Source organism: Amphiura filiformis, chromosome 6 (genome assembly GCF_039555335.1).
Source record: "Amphiura filiformis chromosome 6, Afil_fr2py, whole genome shotgun sequence".
Lineage (NCBI taxonomy): Eukaryota > Metazoa > Echinodermata > Ophiuroidea > Amphilepidida > Amphiuridae > Amphiura > Amphiura filiformis.
The window spans coordinates 18913452-18936463 of record NC_092633.1 but is presented as its reverse complement, the minus strand read 5'-3'; the positions used below and the strand labels follow the sequence as shown (position 1 = coordinate 18936463).

Sequence of the window (23012 nt, the reverse complement as noted above, 5' to 3'; positions counted from 1 at the left end):
AGTGCGTTGTACTCCTCGAGAAGGTCAAAATAAGATTGTAATAAACTAGCCTCCTTCACTGTCCAATCACAGACAACGTTATAAAAGCCTTTGGAAGTATTAGGCAAAGTCCATAAAACTTTGTCCCAGTACAGTTGCCACCTGTCCTGCAAATAGATAGGACAAAATTTTCCTTATCAGCAGGCATTTGTCCTATCCCCTACATTTTTGTACCACTGTAAATCCTCGTTTGGTTCTTCTTCATCATCGCTGTCTTCTTTGGGTTCTTTCATAACTGCAACATAAAATGACACAATCACCTGGTAAATAAGTGGCCTTTAAAAAATATTAAGGAAATAGTGCCTAGATCTAAAACATGTGTATTGTAATCATGTTAGATGCCTCTGCACTGTGTCCAGACAGAGTACCAATCATTTTAAAGACTAAATTTTCTAAACGCATTCTTGCCTTCACTTTATAATGTGTAAAATGTGTATAACCAGTGGACTTCGGGTATATATATAAATGCGCATTTATAAATGCGCACGTGACATCTATAAGTCGCCATACCGTGTTCAACGATGTAAGGTACCCGGATGTGCACAAATTCCACACGCAAAAGTATAGGCGAAAATGACAGGTTACAAGGAAAATTGGTTTTGAAAAATAGTGGCATTGATTGCAAAGGGCAAAATAATTTGACCCGAAACATAAACTCTTTATTTGGATTTTCCATTACGGAAAAAAAAAATTATGACGGAAAAGCTAGATATAGCTGATTAAAAAGTTATATTTCATTATTTCCGTGCTAAATGGGCGTGGCAATTGGCCATATTGATGACGAAATGTGATTCTTACTGGCATTAAGGTCAGAACTGGGAAGCTGCCGATGATGTTATTTGATAATGTTTGCACGTAGGGAACTTAGGGGGCTGTCATTTTCTTCGGAAGGAAGGGGTCATGGATTTATTTATATGGGAGTCAAGATAAGTACCCCCGTAGCGCCGCCAATTAACATAACTCTGACCCTAATTTTAACTCTAATTATAACGTAAATTGAGGAAACTATAACTTTAGCCCTTTTCGGTATACTAACCCTCTCAAACTAATAGGCTAGATGTCCCCGCTCGACCCCCTCAATTCTAACTTACTCATTAAGCTAGCAAATGGACAAAAACAAATTCAAAATGTGTTTTTTTTTTTTTTTTTGTGTACACCATGCTAAATCGGTAATCTGTACACCCTTTGTCACCCTTTGACGTACAATTTAGAGTATAAACACGTAGATGACTGTACATGATCTAATCATCCCGGCTGGAAGATGTTGAGGAAGACTCAGTATACTATACATCACGCTCATACGTTATATGACAATATGACGTACAATCACGTATGTGATGCATGGTTTGAGGTTTATTCAGCTAGTAAGTTGGATCTCGTCATACACATTATTGTCATGGTATATTGTAATTGTATACGTCAATTTTGTTCAGTTTGATTCAACAGGCTTATAAAGTGTTACTTTACGGAAGGGAAAGTTAGCAAAAAACAATTAATTTATGAGTGTAAAAGGGGGGATGGGTGGTTTTTTGGGGAAGGGGGGGACAAATAATATTTATAAAATTATAAGTAAGGCGAGAAAGAGAAACCCTGTTCTACGGGTGACGGACCTTTCAAGTAGGGTCGATTCGGTCGCAGAGGATGATTTAAGGAAGCCCCATCATGCACTGTAAAAGTGTTATCACTAGAGTTTCAACTGCCACTTTACTTTTCAAATCCCATTGAACTCTGTGCAAAAGATGTTGTTTTAGAATTGCCCGTGTGTCATTATTACTTGGTCGATTTCAGATCTAAAGTGATGTATGCATGAAGGATAATTCACACCTTCTGTAGATAACATAAAATGTGAAATCGACTGGCATTTTGAATGTGTATTTATTGTAAATATATCAGTCCAAATTCAAATTTAACCATGCACGTGTGTATGCAGTGGGCGAGCAGTGGTGTCATGTTCACTCACACAGCTGTGCTAACCGCAAGACTTGCTGGGAAGTGCTTAAATCATCCTCTGGGTCGGTCGGTTGGTATTTAAAATTTTTTTTTTAAATAACCCAAAAAATCACAAAAATCTGTAAATAAATTTCAATTTGAGAAAATACACAAAAAAATTGTCCTGAAATTTCCGAAATTTGGGGTCGGCATTCATTTGTACAGGAAAAATTTGTTTCCCAATTTGTTCAAAATAGAACAGGGTTTTTGTTTTTAAATCGCATAAAAAAAAAATAATAAAAAAAAAAAAAAAAATAAATAAATAAATAAATAAATAAATAAATAAATAAATAAATAAATAAATAAATAAATAAATAAATAAATAAATAAATAAATAAATAAATAAATAAATAAATAAATAAATAAATAAATAAATAAATAAATAAATAAATAAATAAATAAACATTAGTTATGTTTGTACATGGGGGGTTCTGTGCAATAATCATGATCCTTTGATATCCATGATTTATCCTTGCAAATTTATAGCATCGAACCTCCAGCCAATGTTCCTTGCCAGTGCTAGCCACGAAACAAGGTCACAACTGTAGCCACTCCTTCAATGGTCGCCATTTCAGTGATTGACAGTGATGTAATGCAAATATGGCGCTGGCCATCTGGTCACGTGCGCATTTATAAAAGCGCATTTATATATACAACCGAAGTCTACTGATAACTACTAAAATATTGAGAGATAATGTTTAGCCACAGAACATTTAATTGATGTTTTGGAATTTGATATGAAACGATTAGCTTCTAAACATATTGACAAAGTGAAAGCAATAATACCGTACCGGTATGTTCAATAGCTAAACACAGTTTATACATTATAATGCTGGCCTTTACAACAAATCTATAACCAGTATAGGACTCAATTAAAGAAAACAGTAGTAGAATGAAAAGACATTTCACATATATCTTTACATTTTTGTCTATACAAAAAAGGATTTATTCTTATATCGGTAGTTTTCTGATTTAACTAAAGAATCCTTCAGATCGTTACAATCTATAATCAGAATTAATCTTTTTATGCATCTAAAAGTCACTGGTCTTTGGTAAAAAGTGTTTTGTCAACTTTCAAGTTACATTATAAATGTACAATGTTTTCTGCCAGAAATTTTATAAATCATTTTTGACCTAGAGACTACATTAATTTAGTGTTTTGAAGAAAATCAAAAGCTTTTCTGTGTTTGTTCATTTGGTGTGATCTTTAATGTATAAATTGGAAATGATATTTAATGTATCAAGGCGGGCAAATAAAGATGGAATAAAAGTCTCCTATATTGGCAGTCAATTATTCTACAGGCATACAGTGGAACAATGGAATTTTGCATTTTGTTTCCTGTCTGGGATACAGAAATGAAACCTATATAAAATCAATAATTCCAATTGCATACCTTGTGATTTGCTGTGATGTGCATGATCTTTATACCTGCCATCCACCGAGTCTTCATTTTCTTCATTGCCTTAAAGGTAAAATGATAAAGATAATTGATATTATACAGAAATTAAAAGTATTAATTGCACCCCTAACTAAAGTTGTCCTCTCAGAAGAACCCTTAGAGGTTCTCTAAAGAACCAAAAATGGTTCCAAAACCATCTAAAATTGCCCCAAAATGTGATACAGAACCATTTTGGTTCATTGAAAACCTTTAAGGGTTCTCCAAAATTAAAGAACTATTTTAGAGGTTCAAGAGGGATGGTTCTCCTGAGAGGACAAACAAGGTTCTGTCTAGAACATTTATTCTTAGAGTGTATTTGCTTGCCATGGACGAAAAATCGAAATAATAGCAGTGGGAATTCTCAAGAAGATAATTGTGTTCATTTGAAATGACTAATTGGATTTAAATAAACAATCTTGGTGTAACTTTTCCTATTTACTATTGTCCCAAGATTTCAATGAAATTCCCCCCCCCCCCCAATTCCCATGGGTTTTTTTTTCAATGAAATTCTGACCTTGGAATTCACAAGTAAGCACACACTAAGTGTGTACTTAATTTTTGGAATAAGATTCCTTAATTTGTCATATTACTTTCAAAAACATGCTCTGTCACCCAAAGACATGCTTTGTTCCAATTTGCTCTGTAATACAATTCAATTTTAACAGAAACTATCATTTATGACTTATTCCATTTTGTTTTAAAATATTAAAGTAATTTAAAACTAGACTGTTCTCACACATGACCTTTTAATTTAACTTAAATTTCCCTCTCACTCAAAAAGTTGCTGTTGATAAATTGCAATGTTAATTCTTATACATATAATAAAAAAGGGATTCATGCATGCTGCCGTTTATAACTTTATTGTTATTAAAATATTAATTATTATTATTATTATTATTATTATTATTATTATTATTATTATTATTATTATTATTTCTATTTATATTATTATTATATTGAATCGACAGCAAACCATGTTTCAAAGTAGAAAATACCATTTAAATTTCATTTCAAAATTTTTAATTAATACAGAATATCACAAACGGTACGTGTATAATAACCAGTACTGTAATAACTTCATGAATAGTTTTGTTTTTTGTTTGAAAGCTTTGGCAAAACATAGGCCTACACGTCAAACCTCACTGTAATTTACAGTTTACAGGAACAAATTAAATTGTAACAACAAAAGAAGACCTTACCTCTATAGAGTGGTTTTAGCTATGTGTAGCATGTTAGCCAATGCCTCATCTCAGAATCTTGACCACCTTTCACAATTCTCTACACTACTCCGGCCATCCCATATTTCCCTCTTCCACATCATCTTCACCTCACAACATCGTTACCCCAGTCAATAAAATTCCTTTCTCATTTGCTGCTAGTCTGCTACAATATTTTCTCCTCCTCTAGCCTCTATTCCACTTATTGTATATCCATTTTTCACGTTACGTACTTCATTTCCTAACACTTGCAAATATAATGATAAATATTTCCTCCTCCTCTAGTTAGTATCTCCATTTTTCATGTTACTTCTTTTCCTAACACTTCCAAGTATGTAAACAAGTTTAAAGTCACAGATCTTTAAATTATATACTTAGTACATGCACATGCACCCCTCCAGTTTATACACACACACACATACTATTTCCCCACATAAGCTATAAAGGTCGGTCAAGATCAACTAAGGCCAAATCTGGGGTATGTTATGGTAATTAGGGTGGATCAGAATCTTCTCTGGGTAGATACATCAAAGTGACAGGTGGGATTTGGAGAGCTGTCAAATGGATACTAATGACTGTAAGTCTAGCTACAGTCATCTTATCAAAAATCCTTACAAATATTTCCTCATGAAATACCAATTTATATTTATAGCTGTTTTATTGTGGGTTTTTTTCATGTGTGTAAAAGAAGCTATTCCTTACCTGGTCTGGTGTGAATTGATCACCACCAAATGCTGATACACAAGGCTTGATGCCACCTGTACCTAAACCAATCAGTACTAGACCTATCATAGGACCAGCTCTGAAAATAGAAAATGCAAAATATTTTAAGAGTGACACAAATATGCACACATATCAAAAAGTTAGCAATATGAAGGAAACTGATTTAATATTCTGACAGCACAAAAACTTTAACACTGATTCATCATCATCAAACAGAGTATCATCACAAATAATTCATAAACATGACTAAGATTGTACATTCCTTTACCTCTGTTCATAACTGCTTGTCTACTGATCCAGATCGATAATTTTATCCCTGTCACTTATTAGCCCTGTATTATATGGACAGGGAATAATTCTGGTATACCCTGCGCACAAGTATAACCCTAACCTTAATCCTAACCCTAACGATAACCTTAATCCTAACTCTAACCCTAAAAATAGGGTGCTTAGGGTAAACCAGAATGGTATTGAAAACACAGTGTGCACAGGGTAAACCAGAATTGTACCATGGGCAGAAATAGCAGAGTTTATTAAGTTGTATTTATGATTCACTGCTTGAGATTGCAACAAAATCTATTAAACATCACAAGTTATATTTTTCTCCTTATTCTTTCAAATCAATCTTAGGAATGAACTGTGGGTAGGTTTCCTTTATTGAGGCATATTTCTCTTCATAAGTCAACCCAAAGTGTTGACAAATGATGTCACAAGTGATATTTTTCTCCTCCTTCTTTCAGGTCAGTCTGGGGAACTGTGGGCTTCCTTTAGTGAGGCAAATTTCTCTCCATTTTGTTAACCCAACGTGGTGATAAATGATATATCGTTCATGGGAAGCATAAGCATGTTAGAAAATTAAGGCAAATCTTGTTATCCATTTACTTAAACCATACATACACATCAGCTCAACCCACCAGTTCTAAGCAAAAACTCTTAATTCACCAACATTGACCCTGTATAGGTAACGGCTACGGTGTCATGCTCAGATTTGCTTGAAAATGATACAGAATGTGGGGATGGGTGAGAAAAACTCACCTGCCAATTTTTAATTTTTTTTTTTTTTTTTTTTTTTTTCCAAAAGAAGCGTTTTTGACTTATGTAATTTTTGTGATTGGAAAACCCCATAGACTTTGCACACGGCATGTTTTTGGCATGTTGCCAAGTTCTTCAAATCAGCTTAATTTTTGAAAACAAGTAATTTGTTTAAATGTGATTTTCTCTCCTTTATACCCACTGCATAAATCTGGTTTTTAATTCATTTTATTGCAAAAATGCTACTTAATAAAGGACAGCAATATTTTTTAAAGATATTGGCCTTAACAAAGGAGATATAAAATGGTAATGTTAGTACTTTTTCTTTTTTTTTGACTTTTTCTAGAAACACTAAATTACCTAAATTCTAGAATTTTTTGGAGCTAACTATAGGTCCAATTTCAACAAACAAGGTGTCATATGAAAAGTAATCAAATTTAGAAAATTCTCTCGCCAGCTTTTTTTAATTAAGTGTTTCTATTTTAAGTTACAGATGTTTCTAAATTTCCCTAAAATCAAAAATTTAAAAATTATTTTTCTAAAAAATTAAACACTTTATCCAAAAAAGCTGGCGAGAGAATTTAGATATTAAGCTTATACACCATCCCTGAAAGTTTGGAAACCATAGCACACTCCATGTTAGAAAAAAAAATTATAATGTGGAAAAATTTAGGTAATTTTCAAAAATAAAGAAATACATAAGAAATGGTAAAATTTTTATGAAACTCTAAAAATAGGTGGAGTGAAGACTTATCTTTAGTTTGTTCTAAGTTTTAAATTAATACACAATTCCAATTTGCTATTGTGGCTATTTTGCTGCAAGCTTGATTAGCCGTTCATACTACCTTAAGGATATGAATGCAATGAACTAAGCAATGACAGTCATCTAACCCTTGCATCACATCCATCAAAGTCAATTGAAAACTATCTTTGTCTTCATCAATGTGTTTTGTTGATACTTATCATTACTTGTCTTCAAATGTCAGGATATCTGACACAGTGTTTGTTAAAAGGGATACAGACCTTGAGTAGTAAAATTACAAGTAAAATGTATCTTATTTTCACATTTTGTGAAAGTTGCTTGTTTTTTTGTCAAAATCAAAAACTACATATCATGCAAGAGAAGTATGACAGTAATTCTGAAATCATTAATGGCCTCATCATAAAGTTGAAGTGTTACAAAGTCAAAATGAACCGTACCCCTTAACGCTGCAGCGGTGGCTTGAGTGCAAGTGCCCCATGTGTTACCCACCCTGCCCTATTACAAAGAAGGTTACTATAATCTTTTGCAAGGTCCCTTTAAACATGGAAATAAGAGAATTCTCTTATTTCCATGCTTTAAAGCAGTAGCAACGTCAAGTGTGTGCATAGGACCTTGTATGTAATAAAATGTGTTGGGCGATTAGCAGTACACTTAATTTGTAAAAGGAAATCTGCAAAATGATATAATATAGCATATATTTGTAAGATTTATTGCAGTTAGAATGAACCATTTTGTGGTATGCATTAAATAAACCATGCTATCCATATTGCTCTAATAGATATGCAGGTGCATAGCTTTCTCATTTATGGTTGCATCCATAATATTACTTTACATTTCTGAACGTCATAACACAAATCTCAAAGCTGCTGTATCCATAATTTTTATTTTAAATTTCTGAACTGTATAACACAAATGACACAGCTGTTATAATAAAATATTGTGATCAAACGTATATGACAAACTGTTCTAAAAGTACTATTGCACATTTTTTACTTGAATTCTCTTATCGCTTGCCAAAAATAATGTCAAATTGGTAGTTATGTTCCGCAAACAGAACAAAATTACAACACAATGACCTATATTGTAAAGCACATAATCATGCAGAACTTGCAAAGGTAAAATTGAAATCAACTAAAAATTGGAAATTTTGGAAATAAGTTTTTTCATAGATATCTACTGACACACCATAAAAAGAGATGCTAGAATCACAAAATACACCTTTAATTGTAAGCAAGATTTCATTACTTTAATATTTGTAAACAGATTCTGGTAAACCATTAACTTTCATTTTTAATGACAGTTATTAAATTGTGTAATATACTACAACCCATCAAAGTTGTTTTGTAATTAAAGCATCAATAATCATCGTCAGCTGTCTGGCAATTTATTTCACAAGATCAGTCAAGCAGTCTCAATTTGTGCTTTTATGACTTTCCAATATGCAATACCATGTTTCCGTATAATATGAAACTGTAAATTGCAATTATAGTGCTTAAAAATATGTCGCTTGATTTATTTTCACATTATTTCTTTGATCAAATTGTGTGATTCATATTTCAGGCTTAACCCTGTAACATGAAAATGTTTTTTCTTGTTTTTGTATTTTTATGAAGATTCTTACGCAAAATAGTATTTCTTTACATTTTTACAAATTTAGTATTATTGTGAAAAATCCAAAATAAAAACCTATAAAATATATACATTAGAAACAAGTGCAGTGCTATAGGAAGCTTGCTTGTAAATGGCTAAAAGCCTTTCAATTGCTTGATCATTTGACTCTTTTATTAAGACATTTATTACACTCTTGATTTTTATTACATCTGTCTTAAATGAAGCAAAGTCACTTTGTAATGTTCTGAATCAATGGAGATCAACATATTTGGTTTTAAACCTTATCGACAAACAAATAAAAAATAAAATGTTGGTGATTTAACCATACCGTGCCAGCAAACTTCAACGATTTATTCCGCAATCAGAAATACATCAGAATCGTTTGCATCAAATTTCTTACAAATCTATAAACAAAATATCAAATTTCTGTATTGGCACCTGCATATTCAACCAAATGGTTGTGGCACTAACTTGAGCCATGTACAAAAACAAAGCAGTGTGTTTGGCTATTTAAGCAGCTGCTATCACAGTGTTAAGGACTTGAGATGACTGGTTGCATGTGAACTGCCATTACCTGGTTGTGGCACTGACTTGAGCCATGTACAAAAACAAAGCAGTGTGTTTTGCTATTCAGGCAGCTGCTATCACAGTGTTAAGGACTTGAGATGACTGGTTGCATGTGAACTGCCATTACCTGGTTGTGGAACTGACTTGAGCCATGTACAAAAACAAAGCAGTGTGTTTTGCTATTCAGGCAGCTGCTATCACAGTGTTAAGGACTTGAGATGACTGGTTGCATGTGAACTGCCATTACCTGGTTGTGGAACTGACTTGAGCCATGTACAAAAACAAAGCAGTGTGTTTTGCTATTTAGGCAGCTGCTATCACGGTGTTAAGGACTTGAGATGATTGGTTGCATGTGAACTGCCATTACCTGGTTGTGGAACTGACTTGAGCCATGTACAAAAACAAAGCAGTGTGTTTTGCTATTTAGGCAGCTGCTATCACGGTGTTAAGGACTTGAGATGACTGATTGCATGTGAACTGCCATTACCTGGTTGTGGCACTAACTTGAGCCATGTACAAAAACAAAGCAGTGTGTTTGGCTATTTAGGCAGCTGCTATCATGGTGTTAAGGACTTGAGATGACTGGTTGCATGTGAACTGCCATTACCTGGTTGTGGCACTGAATTGAGCCATGTACAAAAACAAAGCAGTGTGTTTTGCTATTTAGGCACCTGCTATCATGGTGTTAAGGACTTGAGATGACTGGTTGCATGTGAACTGCCATTACCTAATCATTACAATCTGAGTGTGGACGTGTGGGCGATTTCTTTCAAAGCTGTACCTAAAGCGAGTTCTATTAAACCATACACTGGATTTAGTTACATTTATATTAAGAGTCTGCCATATGGTTTTTGATTTGAGCAATAATGGCTTGTTTACACATTCCATCATTTTTGTCTGAAAATAAATGATTAGTTCTCCTCTAAAATATGAAATGTAGTAGAAATAAACAAAAAAGAACATGACAAAATATTCTAACATTTCTTTGATAGACTAGTTTCCTTGATATTAGCATTGTATTGTTTTTCTACCTATAACTTATTCATCACCTAGCTTGCATTAAAAGATGAAGCTGACTGGGTCCTCTAATAAGTGATGTAAAATGAGTTGGATGTAATCAACGACATTAAATTTTCTCTGTTCCGTAGAATTATGTACATATTGTTAATTAGAGAATAAAGGTATTGTTTTTAGCCACTGGAGTGCATCTATCGTCTCATATAACATGGGCGACATCATTATTTTAAGTAAAGGCGAGTTATGTTATGCCAAAAATAATGATGTCGTCTGTGTTATATGAGATGATAGATTCACTCCAGCGGCTAAAAACAATACCTTTATTCTCATTCTTAAATACTTCAATTCAAATAAAAATATCATAAGTATACCAAATTTTAATCAAGTACCTCCGATTGGTTCAAATAGCGCATTCGGGTATCGTGTCGACACCCACACACTGAAGTGTGTGATAAAAAGAACCAATAAGGTTTTAGTTGCAGGAACGTTCCGAAGTGTTTACGAATATCACTTAAATTATAATGTCTGTAGTTTCTTAAAGTTTGTTTGGCTTATAATTGGCGACAAAAATAAGACTTGTAACATTGTGTATCGATATAGAATGGTGTGCACGCAGTTACATGTAGGTGCTGCATTTACGCTAGTTGTGCGTTGCATGACTGGCGCACACATTTACTACTATTGCAAGAATAGCATTTTGTGAGAGAAGACTATTGATGTTGGTACTTACATTTCTGGGTGACCTGTTGTCTGTGGAGGTAGAGCTGTCAGGCACATCACAATGTTACCTACCATGTAAATCATGGAGATATACAGTATTGTTCTGCAAAGATAACAATTGCACACATGTTGAAAACAAATTGACTTTACTCAACTTTTTTTAGATTAAAACAATTAAATGGTTTTCTGCAGGCATAGGAATAATGTATTGTATGATGCAGCCAGAGAAGATTTTCCGTATGTCCCTCCTTGCAACTCGTTTCACCGACATGAGACCATTCCTCAATTCAGGTTTGTGTCTAATGTGCCCATTTTGCATCCTTTTGGTTTACTGTGTACAAATTGAGCTTCAGTAAAAAAGTTGATTTTGCAGCAATATACTCTGTTTCTTTATGCTCCTTTTTTACTAAAGCCCAAAAATATTACATTAAGTAAAACAAATGGTTAGAAAGTGTGAAAAGAAGCCAGGGTACCAGCAAATTCTCAATGTATCTCAATTGAGTTTTTGCTGTTGCTGCTGTTTCAATGATTATTTATAATCAATACCAAGAATGCCCAATTACCCGGATGTACCTGTGGTTTGATTAATTGCAGCTTCACAAACATTTAAATGTTCACAAAGGGTATAGTTCTCTAATCCTTTTTTTCTTAACTGTGGAACAAATTGATCAATCAGAACTAATACGCCAATATAATGATTATAACATGTGGTGTTTTTCTTTATTTCATAAAATATTGCAAATATCCCCTTCCCTTTAAAATGATAATGATCTGCCAAACATCAACTGCTTGTGCTCTACATGCTTAGCACAGATTTCAAATTCAACTGCAACACTCACGTATGAACAAAACTAAGCATGTTTAAATAACTGGGCTGTTCCAGTTGAAATCCATCCTCTATGGAAGACATGATCTTAATTTTCCACACAGGGAGTGTGAATTTCAAATTTGGTTACCTGAGTGGGTGACTCCATTTGAAATCTACACCCCCTGTGTGGGGGATTAAGGTAACATCTTCCATAGGGGGTGTATGGATTGCAACTAGAATAGCCCAATATTACTTCATGTTCAAGATTTTGTCTTTATTAATATATTGCTTTCAGGTTTGCTACTTGCATGTTTTATTAGCATCTATTGTATGAATGTTCCGTAAATGCCACAACCTGAATTTGATGAAATTGTGGGTGCTCTGGTCACGCTAGCATAACAAGCTCTCAGGGCATTTTAAGATTGGTATGTCTCGTAATATTCCCAGTGTTAACACATACATGCCTTTAAATACAATTCAAATAATATGGTTTGTATGTAAAGTTTTAAAAATACGAAACTTACTTGTTTACTAAATCAAAATAGAGCTGATAAAATAATGTGGCATGGCTCTGAATCAGTGGAAGAAACTCTACTTGGTGCCTTGCTGATAAAAAATAATGGGTTATTAAAGGGGCACTTTGTGAACCACAGCCTTATTCCCATACTCCAAAAAGTTTTTTTTTTTTTATACCATCAGAAACCTATAGGACTACATAATGTTTGTGCGCATAAATTTTCTTGCAGAATTGGTCATTTGACAAAAACATCCAATTTGTATTTTTTTATGCTGAGTGGCCTAAGGGGCACTTAATACAGTGTACATGCCAAATTTGGTGAAATTTGTTTGGGGAAAAGTTTTTATCATGGATATCTATTGGACAATACCCTAAAAGAAGGATGCTAAAATCAGAAAATGCTCCTTTAAGGAATCAGAATATGACATGATAAGAACAATGCAACAAAAAACATCCAGTAGCTTCATTGCAATAGAAATGCTTTCCTATATAAAACGTGTTTCAATAAAATCTTTATATATTGAATTAACAGCTGTTCAATCATATTTAACAGGTTTTTAATTGATATTATCTCTTCTACAAACGAAACATTAATGTATATACAGATGTGCATCTGTTGCGTTCTTTTCATACCTGTACTTCCCAAGCCACCCATCAGCAATCATGGCACCAAATATAGGTGTGAAATAGCACAGCATATTGAATGTGTGATATAGAGCTGTAGCTGTATTTTCTGGTTGAAGTAATATATTGGTCATGTAAAGCACCAGGATAGCTGTAGAAAGAGAAAATCAAAATGGGAATACACAAATTAATTGGATACACAGGTGTGCATTTATATAGTCATGAAGGGTAGTTTAAACCTTAAACCAAGTGCAATTTACAGCGCAGATCAAGCCTTGTTACTCTACATAGTCACAATAACACCAGGAATATACTGATATATATTTACACATAAAAGTTAACAGGATGGAATAAACTAGTGAAATGAGTTACACCAAAATATTCAAAGCAATAAAATAATAGTAGGTTATTTATTTTATATGTACTTCAAGCATGGCTAAATTATAAAATCGGCTAAATTGAAGGATTTTATCCAGCAGACATCTGCAGGGTTGTAGCTACTCTGGCTGGCACAGTCCAGCACTGATGCAAGTCAACCCCCCCCCAAATAGAATTTTTTATTATTATTATCTTAACAAATGATTTTTCATCATAAAAAGAGCAAAAAACACACCATTTTGGGGGGTGATACCCCCTGTAGCCTATTCCTCCTTCCCTCACATTCACCAAAAAGATTGTGCCCTTAAAGGTCTAAACACAAATGGGTGATGGTGTAGGGATAACTGCTGTGTTTGCAGGCTGAAATTCAGACCCTCATACTGCCAGCTTATTAGGGGAGGGGAAGGGAGGGGAGACTCATGTCTTGATTGCAGGGGAGAGGGTCAAATCCCACAGGCCTCTGGTTACACTACTATAAAAAGAGTCATGGTCAAATAACTAAAATATTATTTTGTGTTTCATTGTTTTTAACATCAAGAAAATAATCATGTAATATCAACATTCTATTGACTGTTTTGATGTGATTGTTTAACTAAAATGTATTTTCTCAGCAAGTTACCAATTTGCTTAGTTGCGTCAGTTGGTTACTAGACAAAACCGAACTGGTTTGGCAGTTTTGAAAACAAAATGGCTGAATGCCAAAGGGTAACAAATTCATCCCACTTCTCACTAATTTGTGGCTCACTTCCCCTTGAAATGGATACAATACATGATACATAACCTGTGAAACATGCCCCGATTACTCATATTGCAAGGGTAATTGCACACCAATCAATACTGCACTTATTATGTCAATTTTATTTTCCATTACACATTTCCTTCCACACTTGACTTCTAATCTTTCTCCTCTTGCAAACCCACGCAGATGAAATCGCACTGTAAGCACATATTACCCTGTTCTATATGCCTTAGTGTGTATTACATTAAGATCAGCCACCAGGTTTCTGCTCTGATTGAAATATATGGCTGCTGAGGGCAATTATTATGAACACACCAAATGTTTACCAAAGTTAGTTTAGAATACTAAAGCCTTAATGTACGATCTTTTTAAATTTTTAGATTTTTCTTTTTTTCTTCCAAAATGATAATATGCAATCATTGTGAAAGTTCCCAATACAAAAAAAAAAAAAAAACATTGGAAATTTGTAAAGCAACAAAATCATAAACTTCACCTCTATCACTCAAAAAAATATATCTCACACTTTTTGGATTATGACGTTGAGTGCGGCCTCAGAGTTAGTCTCCTACGCAGCCAGTTTGGTTATACTCCTCTCCACACGTGGGGAGGGAGCGTAACCAAACTGGCTTCTTAGGAATTAAGATTTGCGATTGTTCCGACATATTATCATAATCTGAAATATTATGATATGTCGGACCAACAGAAAGTTATCCCGTTTTACTGCAAATAGGGTGAATTTGACAGTTTGCTCATAGATGTAAGTTGGAAAATGTGTAAGTATTACAAATATTTTGAAAAAAAATAGTATATTCTGAAAAAAGATTGTACATTAAGGCTTTAAGTTGAACTTTTATTTTCTTTGAATAATAAATTATTGATTATGAAAATTATTACATTAAACTACTGAAATAAAACTCTATACAGTCCAACCTCTCTTATTCGGACCTCTTTTATACGGATCTCTCTGTTATCCGGATGTGAAATCTTCACAGGGAAATATGTTTTTTGATGATTTACCACAGGTAATTCCATACTCTGAATGCTTAGAATGACATCTATGTTGCAAAAAGCACTCTAAAGCCATCTTTTAGTGTTTATTACCCCATGTTTAAACAATCTTTTGTTGTCACCATTTCAGTACTTGGGACAGTCAATGCAGAATTACATGTAATTCACTTCCGGATTTTTCACTTATCCGGACAATGCTTGGTCCCATCATGGCCGGATAAGAGAGGTTGGACTGTACTTAATTTTTCAAGTTTAAGACAATTGTGATGATACTTTTTCTCAATCTGTTATTTAACATGTTTTCATTGTTTTCCTTTACAACAAAATCTGTCCTTTGTCATACATACACACCAGAATTGGTTTTACCCCTCATATTGTATATGTATGGGAAAATTGTGAAAATGTTGAACAGTCTCTAATTAGTTGATTATAGCAGAGTTTTTAAAAGTTTGTTTAGGTATTTTATGCATGTTTCCTTTGAGTGCCCAGTGGTACCACATGGAATCTTCCACTATCACTGATTGGCCCAGGGTGATTGGCCAAATCAGAAAATCGATCAAATCATTAAAAAATCAGATTGATGCCTTTTTTTGTTTTGTTTTTTGTAAGCAGTATTAATCTAAATGTGTTACTGTTAATATACTCTGAAATTGGTAAGAGATAAAGCAACCCAATTAAATTTTGCATTTAACAAATATTTTATTGGATTTTTGAATCCACAACACACAGACAGCTGTTTCTCAGTCCTTTTTTTTCATTTTTTTTCAAATGAAATAATACCAAATGAGAATCTAACACTCTAAACCCTTTGAGCCATTCCTAGAAATGTCATTTTTATGCTTATTAGTCTGTTAGTAGGTGCTTGCGTATTATGCAGTCTTGTTACGTATGCATGGTTTTGTCTACCTGTTGAATGGCGTGCATGACAGCAAATCACATGCAGTTTTCAAGTAGATTCTTATTTCTCTTGTGAACAAACTGTCTATACTAGCAGCCATTTACAATAAGACATGGTGTATTTTGAGTCAGCACTGGTTATGCATTGCTTTAGAGAAGCCAGCAATTTTAAATTTGTCTTAAAGACATGATCATAATATAGAAAAAGTCATATAAAGTCAAATGTTTGAATTTTTGTAAAGTGTAATACACAAAAATATGTAAGAATTCAAGATACAAATAAATAAAGAATTCATCGGTTTTTATCATCAGTTTCCTAATGATATGTCATGCGATCAAGTAAAATCAGTCGGAACTCGGAAATATTGATTTTGAGATATAGCCATACAAAGGAAATATTTCCTTTTGTTTCCTGTTGTTTTGGAAACTCTTTAATTGCTCATATCGTTGGAACTGGTTGTTCAATTTCAATGGTGTTTTCTGCAAAATCCAGATTTGTAAATGCTTTTCACTATCCTATAAGAAACTGAAAATTTAATATTTCCGAGTTCCGACTGATTTTGCTTGATCGCATCACATATAATGAATGTGTGTATGACACATGACTGAGGAAATCTGTTGATTTGGGTTTTTTTTTGTACATGCATGAAGGTAACTGTAGCAATTTAAACAAAGTTGCATACATGACCCTACACCCACCATATGTAATTGCCTTCAAATGTGGATACCATTTAGGACTATGCAAACATGGTTGTCAGAATCCGTGCTTATCGGCATACCAAGGATGTTTTCCATAATTTTGTTTGTGTATTTTTGTGGGTATGAAATTTAACCTAACAACTTATATCTCACATACGTTAGAGGATGTATTTTGCATACATTAGACATGCAATTGCGGTCGTTTGCAGACTTCCTTGAACCAAAGATGGTCCCCTATTGCAGAGTGGTCCACGTTTGAAAAACAAGTGTGTGTCCTCATTTGCTGGCAAACACCTATGCCTAATAAAAGTCCCGGTACAGACACACTAATTTACAGGCAATATTTTAGAAAAAGTATACATACCTTTCATGCCATAGTATGAAAATCTTTCGCAGAATTCTGTTCCTACGATGAAGAAGACACTTAGAGGGAAGTCGGACTTCCCTCTCACAAATTGCTGCAAACAAGAAAAGACACACACAGTAAGGTCTACTGTAAATTTTTTGCTTTATAAATGTCAAATTCTGTTTTCTTCTGCTTTGTAAATTTTGCAATTTGCAAAAAGCTTAATTTTACAAATTTTGCATGAGGTAGAGTCCACATTTTATGGGAAAACGTTGTTAATTATGTTACAATTTTGAGCCGATTTTAATATTTATATCATTTTATTGATAAGAGTGTGGGGTTTGATGTTTTTTATTCTCTTTTGATCAAAACTGCATTTTCTGCTTTTCATCATAATTGTGCTTTTTTCGCAGAAAATCTGCAACACGAAAAACTTCAGGCTTTAGTCTACTGAAGAAAAAAGGCATGCACTGCATCAGATCCTCACTTTTTTCTCCAACAAAAAAAAAAAAATTACTTGTAAAAAGTGTTCTCAAAAAGATACAAATAGTGATCTTTGAATTTGATATCAATTTATATATGAATACTGAGTTCAGATGCAAAACCAATATATCCATTTTTCTCAATTTGAGATATAGGCAAATATAAATGGTCAAATATAAATATATTTGATCATATTTTCACAAATTTGTCTGTGACCTTTTTAAATTTTTTTAAAAAAATGGCCATTATCTGTTTTTGTATCTGAACTCTTCATATTTCTATCACCCTGTATAAAGGTGGAATTTGGTGAACCATGCACCCTGTGCTTCAGTAAAAAGAAAATATAACCTTGCTGAATGTGACAACAATATTAAACACAAAATAATGAAACATTTGCACATTCTCCTGATTTAAAAAAAAAGTGAAACAGCACCCTATAACTAAATCATGGTTCTGAAATTTGTGACCCATCACCTAACCTATGTCCTTCAATAGATGAAATATTAATTGCTGATGATCAAATAATGACATTAAAGCAAATTATTTTGGAACTTATTAAGGGAACAAACCTACAGATCTATGATGACATCCTCTAGATTTGTTATAAGGCTGACACGCCTCCTGCCAAAAACATAATTGTGAAATGTAGAAAATCTACCATTTTCTGCACCAATATTTTATCCTTAACAAAACACTTTTTAACCCCTTTCTCTCCCTAACAGAAGGTTTGTGTACAGGACATCATCAATCTCTTGATATGTTTCTATCTAAAGGACATTGCAGACTAACACAGGGACGTAGCCAGCCTTTTTACTGCGGAGGGGTAGAACCAAATTTTCGTCCCTATTTGTCAATTTTTTGTACCATGTTTTGACATTTTAATGACACTTTACGCTTTACTATCCCCATATTATCCTTGAAAATTTTCCTGGAAATTGCTCTGGACTAATGTCAAAAGTTTGCCAAAGACTAGACCCCAGTTATTTTTAGAAAAAATCTTAGAAGTGATTCACATGAAAGAGAAGAACAACAAGAAAAGACAAAAGACAGGATTTGATTCTGTTGGGGATCCAATTCTTTTCCAGAAGTAAAACTCCATCCTCGATGAAGTGATTTCCAAGTGGAGGTGACATTTAAGTTAATCATTCAATCATTACCACCACATGTGACATCTTAGGTAGATATATTAGATGGTATCAAAGGAAACAATTTAGTATTAAATTTTATACCAGCTCGGTTGAAATCTTATCAAGTGTATTCAAATTAAATTAAATATTGCAGTATAAAGATTTCATAAGGCACTGATACTCGATATGATATATCTTTATAAGAACACAATCAATGTTTTGCAAACCTAAACCAAACTATTTTCAATTTATCTACCCAAAAGATCATTTCACATTAGTCTAAGGTTGCAAGAATAACACTTATCATTGGAGGAGTGATAATCATCCTGTCTGATTTCAATCAATGTTTTTGGAGTAAAATTGACAATAATACTTTATTAGAGTGCAGCTTGTCACAAAAGACACCTAATTCTATTAGATAGTGACAAGTCCTCCCAATAGTATTCAACTAATAAAGTCTTAAATTTAATTATTGTTGTTTTCAGTGGCATGGATTCACTGCTTTTTACATTACTGAATCCACCCAAATATGGCAAACAATATTCACATGTAACATGTTTGAAGGAGAGATTTAAGCTAATTTCTTGCAATTTAATGCATTTGTTTGTTTTAGGGAACACTTGATTAAAATGCACAAACAATTATAATTTCTTTATAAACCCCACACAGGCCCACAAGGAATTTAATAGTTGTGTGGCACTCGCAATATACGATCCAATTTGAGCGCAACAAGTGTAGCAAGTGGAGCGTGTAGCAGCGATGGGATCAAGGGGCCTGCTTATGGGGCTCTGGAAATTTTTTGTTTCTGGATGAGCTAGAGGCCATTTCCTATTGTTTTTTAAACAAGGTTGCAGATATTCTACGCTTAAGTTAACATCCAAATCCACTGTATATTCATTGTAATTTCCCCCGATTTTCAAAAGGTCAACGACCTTTTGTACACTGGTCGAATTCTCTGATTGAAGCGAAAATGGTCTCAAAATATTTAGATTGACGCTAAGAACAAAGATATAATAGTCTTGCATCGATAAGAATCCTAATTTTAATGCTAGATGGTATAATATGCTCAGAGTGACCATGGTGACATAGGATCATATGGTACTGTATACTGGTTGACCTTTGACCTGCAGTTTTACAACCATATATACAATATATACAAAATGTATAGTACCGTATACATTTTAGATATGCAAAACTATAACTTTTTTGTTTCTTGTGTGTAGCTGAATAATTGGAGACCATTTTCGCTTCAATCAGGGAATATTGAAAGCTTGACCACTGTTCAAAAGATCATTGACCTTTTGTATATTTTACCGTGTAACTCATTAACCGATCATCCTAGAGAGGTGCGACCATAGACTTTTTTGTTCCTTATGATTAGATGAGGAATTTGAGGTATTGTACAACCCATACAATGTGATCGGACCATGTCGATTAAAACAAAATAAGCCCCCATCTTGGATTTGGCCCCTTAAATCTGAAAAATTGGCAGCATGGTTCATTTGATTCAGTGGATTCAGATTGAATTTCAGTTCAAACAACGAAATAAATATGAACTTCTCACCAAATGACGTAAGGCCCCAGACTAAAATGTGTATAATGTATTCAGACATAGATTGCTATCTTCAAATGCCCAAGTCACCATACAAACCTTATAAAACCATGTACCAAAACAATGAAAGCTTAAGACTTGAGGCAATGATATGACTTTCCTAGACTTTAAAGATTTGGTTGGTTTTACAAATGTTAACAATAAAATAAAACGATTTTAAACCTGTCAAATAATATTCTACTTTTGACACACATTTCATGTGTTGAGATTGGTAGGAATAGCAAAACCAACCATTGCCTTTCACACACACACACCAAGATTTTCCCCTTTTGGATTGTTGTTGCTACCACATTTAGAACTTGCATGACCTTACCTCTGAGCTTGGCTACAAACAACAACAACAACATATAAACAAACAAACAAACAAACAAAAAACATCTTTTTCTGTGAGTGATGATGTCAACATACAACACAAGTTTCACATATTTTCTTCAATTTTTTAAAAGGCAAATACGGTAAATAAATTCTCCACAAATAAATGAATAAAATGCGTAATTCAACTTGCACACCTGCAGCATATGTATCACATTCACACACTCTTAGATAGTGAGAACCAATCAGAGCAAGTGTTAGATAAATCCAAACTATGCATTAATTGTGTATATGCACCGGTGCACACTCCGCTTATTTTACTAGGACAGTGCTTTTTTGGATGCGTCCAATTTTCTAGCGGGTTGATGCATTTATATGTGTTTGTATTTTCCAACATTTGATAATTTTGTTATAAAACAGCAAAAATCACATGTTTTTTCTTCTCATGTATGAAATAGGTTAATGAACACATATTACTTTTTGGGAGAGAAATTAGACAAAAACTCCCCCTTGCTCGTGCATTAGACGCATCAACACCGATGTGCGTGCATTATTTTGTCTATTCTCTCCCATTGTAATTGTAATGAGATTTAAAGGCGAATTTAATACCCCTTCAGGACAAAAAAGCTTAAAATAAATATAAAAAATGCCTGGTAGATATTAATATAAACACAGAGAAACAACATACCGACACTCGTCCCCATGCTTTTCCACTCAATTTCGGAGGTTGGTCTTTGTCCAAGAGTTTGGTAGCTGTAGCAAGAAGAAGAGAGAGAAAAAAAAGGAAAATATTTATACATGTAAGTATCGGGGGAAAAGCTTATGAGATGCAACCAAGCAAATGGATCCATGTGAAAATTTATTTCAGAATATCACCGAGAGACCTCAATTTCTTTGTATTTTATTGCTTTCTGCACCGAATACTTACATTCTCTGGGTAGGAATAACTAGTTTTTGAGGGTTTTACATAATGCAGCCTGTTTAAATTATCATAATCATAAGTAATCTGGGAATAAAGGGTATGCAATATGACATCACTCATGACAGAGTCATCGTCATTTAAATAAAATTTGTGAGGTACCACAGGGCAATTTGCATGATAATACAAAAAAACAGGCGATAGGTATGAATGGTTGTGGAATTGAACTAGAGACCTGTCCCTCTGTCATTTTAGTACTGTCTCCCAACATGGCTGGCATTTCAATTGTTATACCATTCTGGTTGCTTTATTGCATATGGTCTATACAGTACAGAAAGTACCAGTAATAAATTTTGAGTTTAAGTTCACAAGCCGGTACAATTAAACAGCAAGTTGTAAAACTTTATACAACCACCATTTTCACACATTTTGGAACATAACTATTTTCTTCCTCTTTCAAATTGATTTTGTTATTAAAATTGGGGAAGACAGGAGATGAAATAACATAGGACTAGCCTGTTCGCAAACTGTGATGCCCCTCATATAGCGAGTGGGTATCAGAATCTTACATGCCTATTCCTAGCACAGAAAACAATTTGGCATAAATGAACTGAACAAATCAGAATCAAAACATTTTTTAACTTTAACGTTCAATTGTTATTACAAAAATGAGCTCTCATCCCGTAGAATTCATCAATTATGCATCAACCGACCTTTGTTTTTCCAGTAGATATACGAGTACACCATCACTGAGGAGGTGTTGCTTACGCATCTTGGAAAGAAATCCCAATAGATCCTAGAAATAGTTTTCCTATTGATTATTCATGATGGTTTAATACACACCATGTAAGGGGAGAGTGAGCTTCTATGATCTTACATTATTTATTCATTTTTACTCTAAAAAGTTGAAGCATTACTATCATATCATAATTTTCCTAATTTCAAAATATGGGAATCAATGGGTTAAATACCTTTGTCACATTTTGCATCTACTGTATTTAGTTTGATTGCTGGTACCACATCATCATGTAAAACAAATTTGTCATACAGTTAGAAAATTAGATGAGACAAGAAGAATTGATTTGAATGAACATTACATGTATATAATAATGCCATCATTAGATGTCATCAAGTGTGGCCCCGGAGTGTGGCATGTATATAGGCCACAGGATGACACAGAATGTGCAGGTTGATTGATGCACTATATTTTGATTAAAACAAATATTACAGTCTTCTTTAATTTCCTCCTTCATTTTCATCATGTATTGGATCAATTTGGCTTAATTCCAACTATCTTATAATTATTGTACTATTCATTCAGTCTATTATTCTGTGTAGTAAGTATCTATCACTCTGTACAAGGTTTTTTGGCCATTTTGCTGGTATGATGTTCCCGAGGGGAAAATTCACAGGTACATGTGACCCT

The 23012-nt window shown here is 33.6% G+C and overlaps 1 protein-coding gene and 1 long non-coding RNA gene across 5 annotated transcripts in view; both read right to left on the bottom strand.

The window, feature by feature from the left end:
* The window catches only part of LOC140155101 (solute carrier family 15 member 2-like), a 71265-nt gene that overhangs the window by 27717 nt on the left and 20536 nt on the right, over nucleotides 1–23012 (bottom strand). For all 4 annotated transcript variants that reach the window (XM_072177803.1, XM_072177804.1, XM_072177802.1 and 1 more), the window contains 5 exons: nucleotides 21356–21420; nucleotides 17152–17245; nucleotides 13076–13217; nucleotides 11128–11220; nucleotides 5387–5486 (listed from right to left, as the gene is read on the bottom strand). In XM_072177803.1, coding sequence (XP_072033904.1) covers nucleotides 5387–5486; nucleotides 11128–11220; nucleotides 13076–13217; nucleotides 17152–17245; nucleotides 21356–21420 — 494 coding nt within the window. The remainder of the gene's footprint in view (nucleotides 1–5386; nucleotides 5487–11127; nucleotides 11221–13075; nucleotides 13218–17151; nucleotides 17246–21355; nucleotides 21421–23012) is intronic.
* On the bottom strand, nucleotides 3–5087 carry LOC140155103 (uncharacterized). Its single transcript, XR_011859341.1, has 3 exons — nucleotides 4667–5087; nucleotides 3423–3491; nucleotides 3–274 (listed from the first exon to the last, which is right to left on the bottom strand). It is a non-coding gene; the product is annotated as an uncharacterized lncRNA (long non-coding RNA).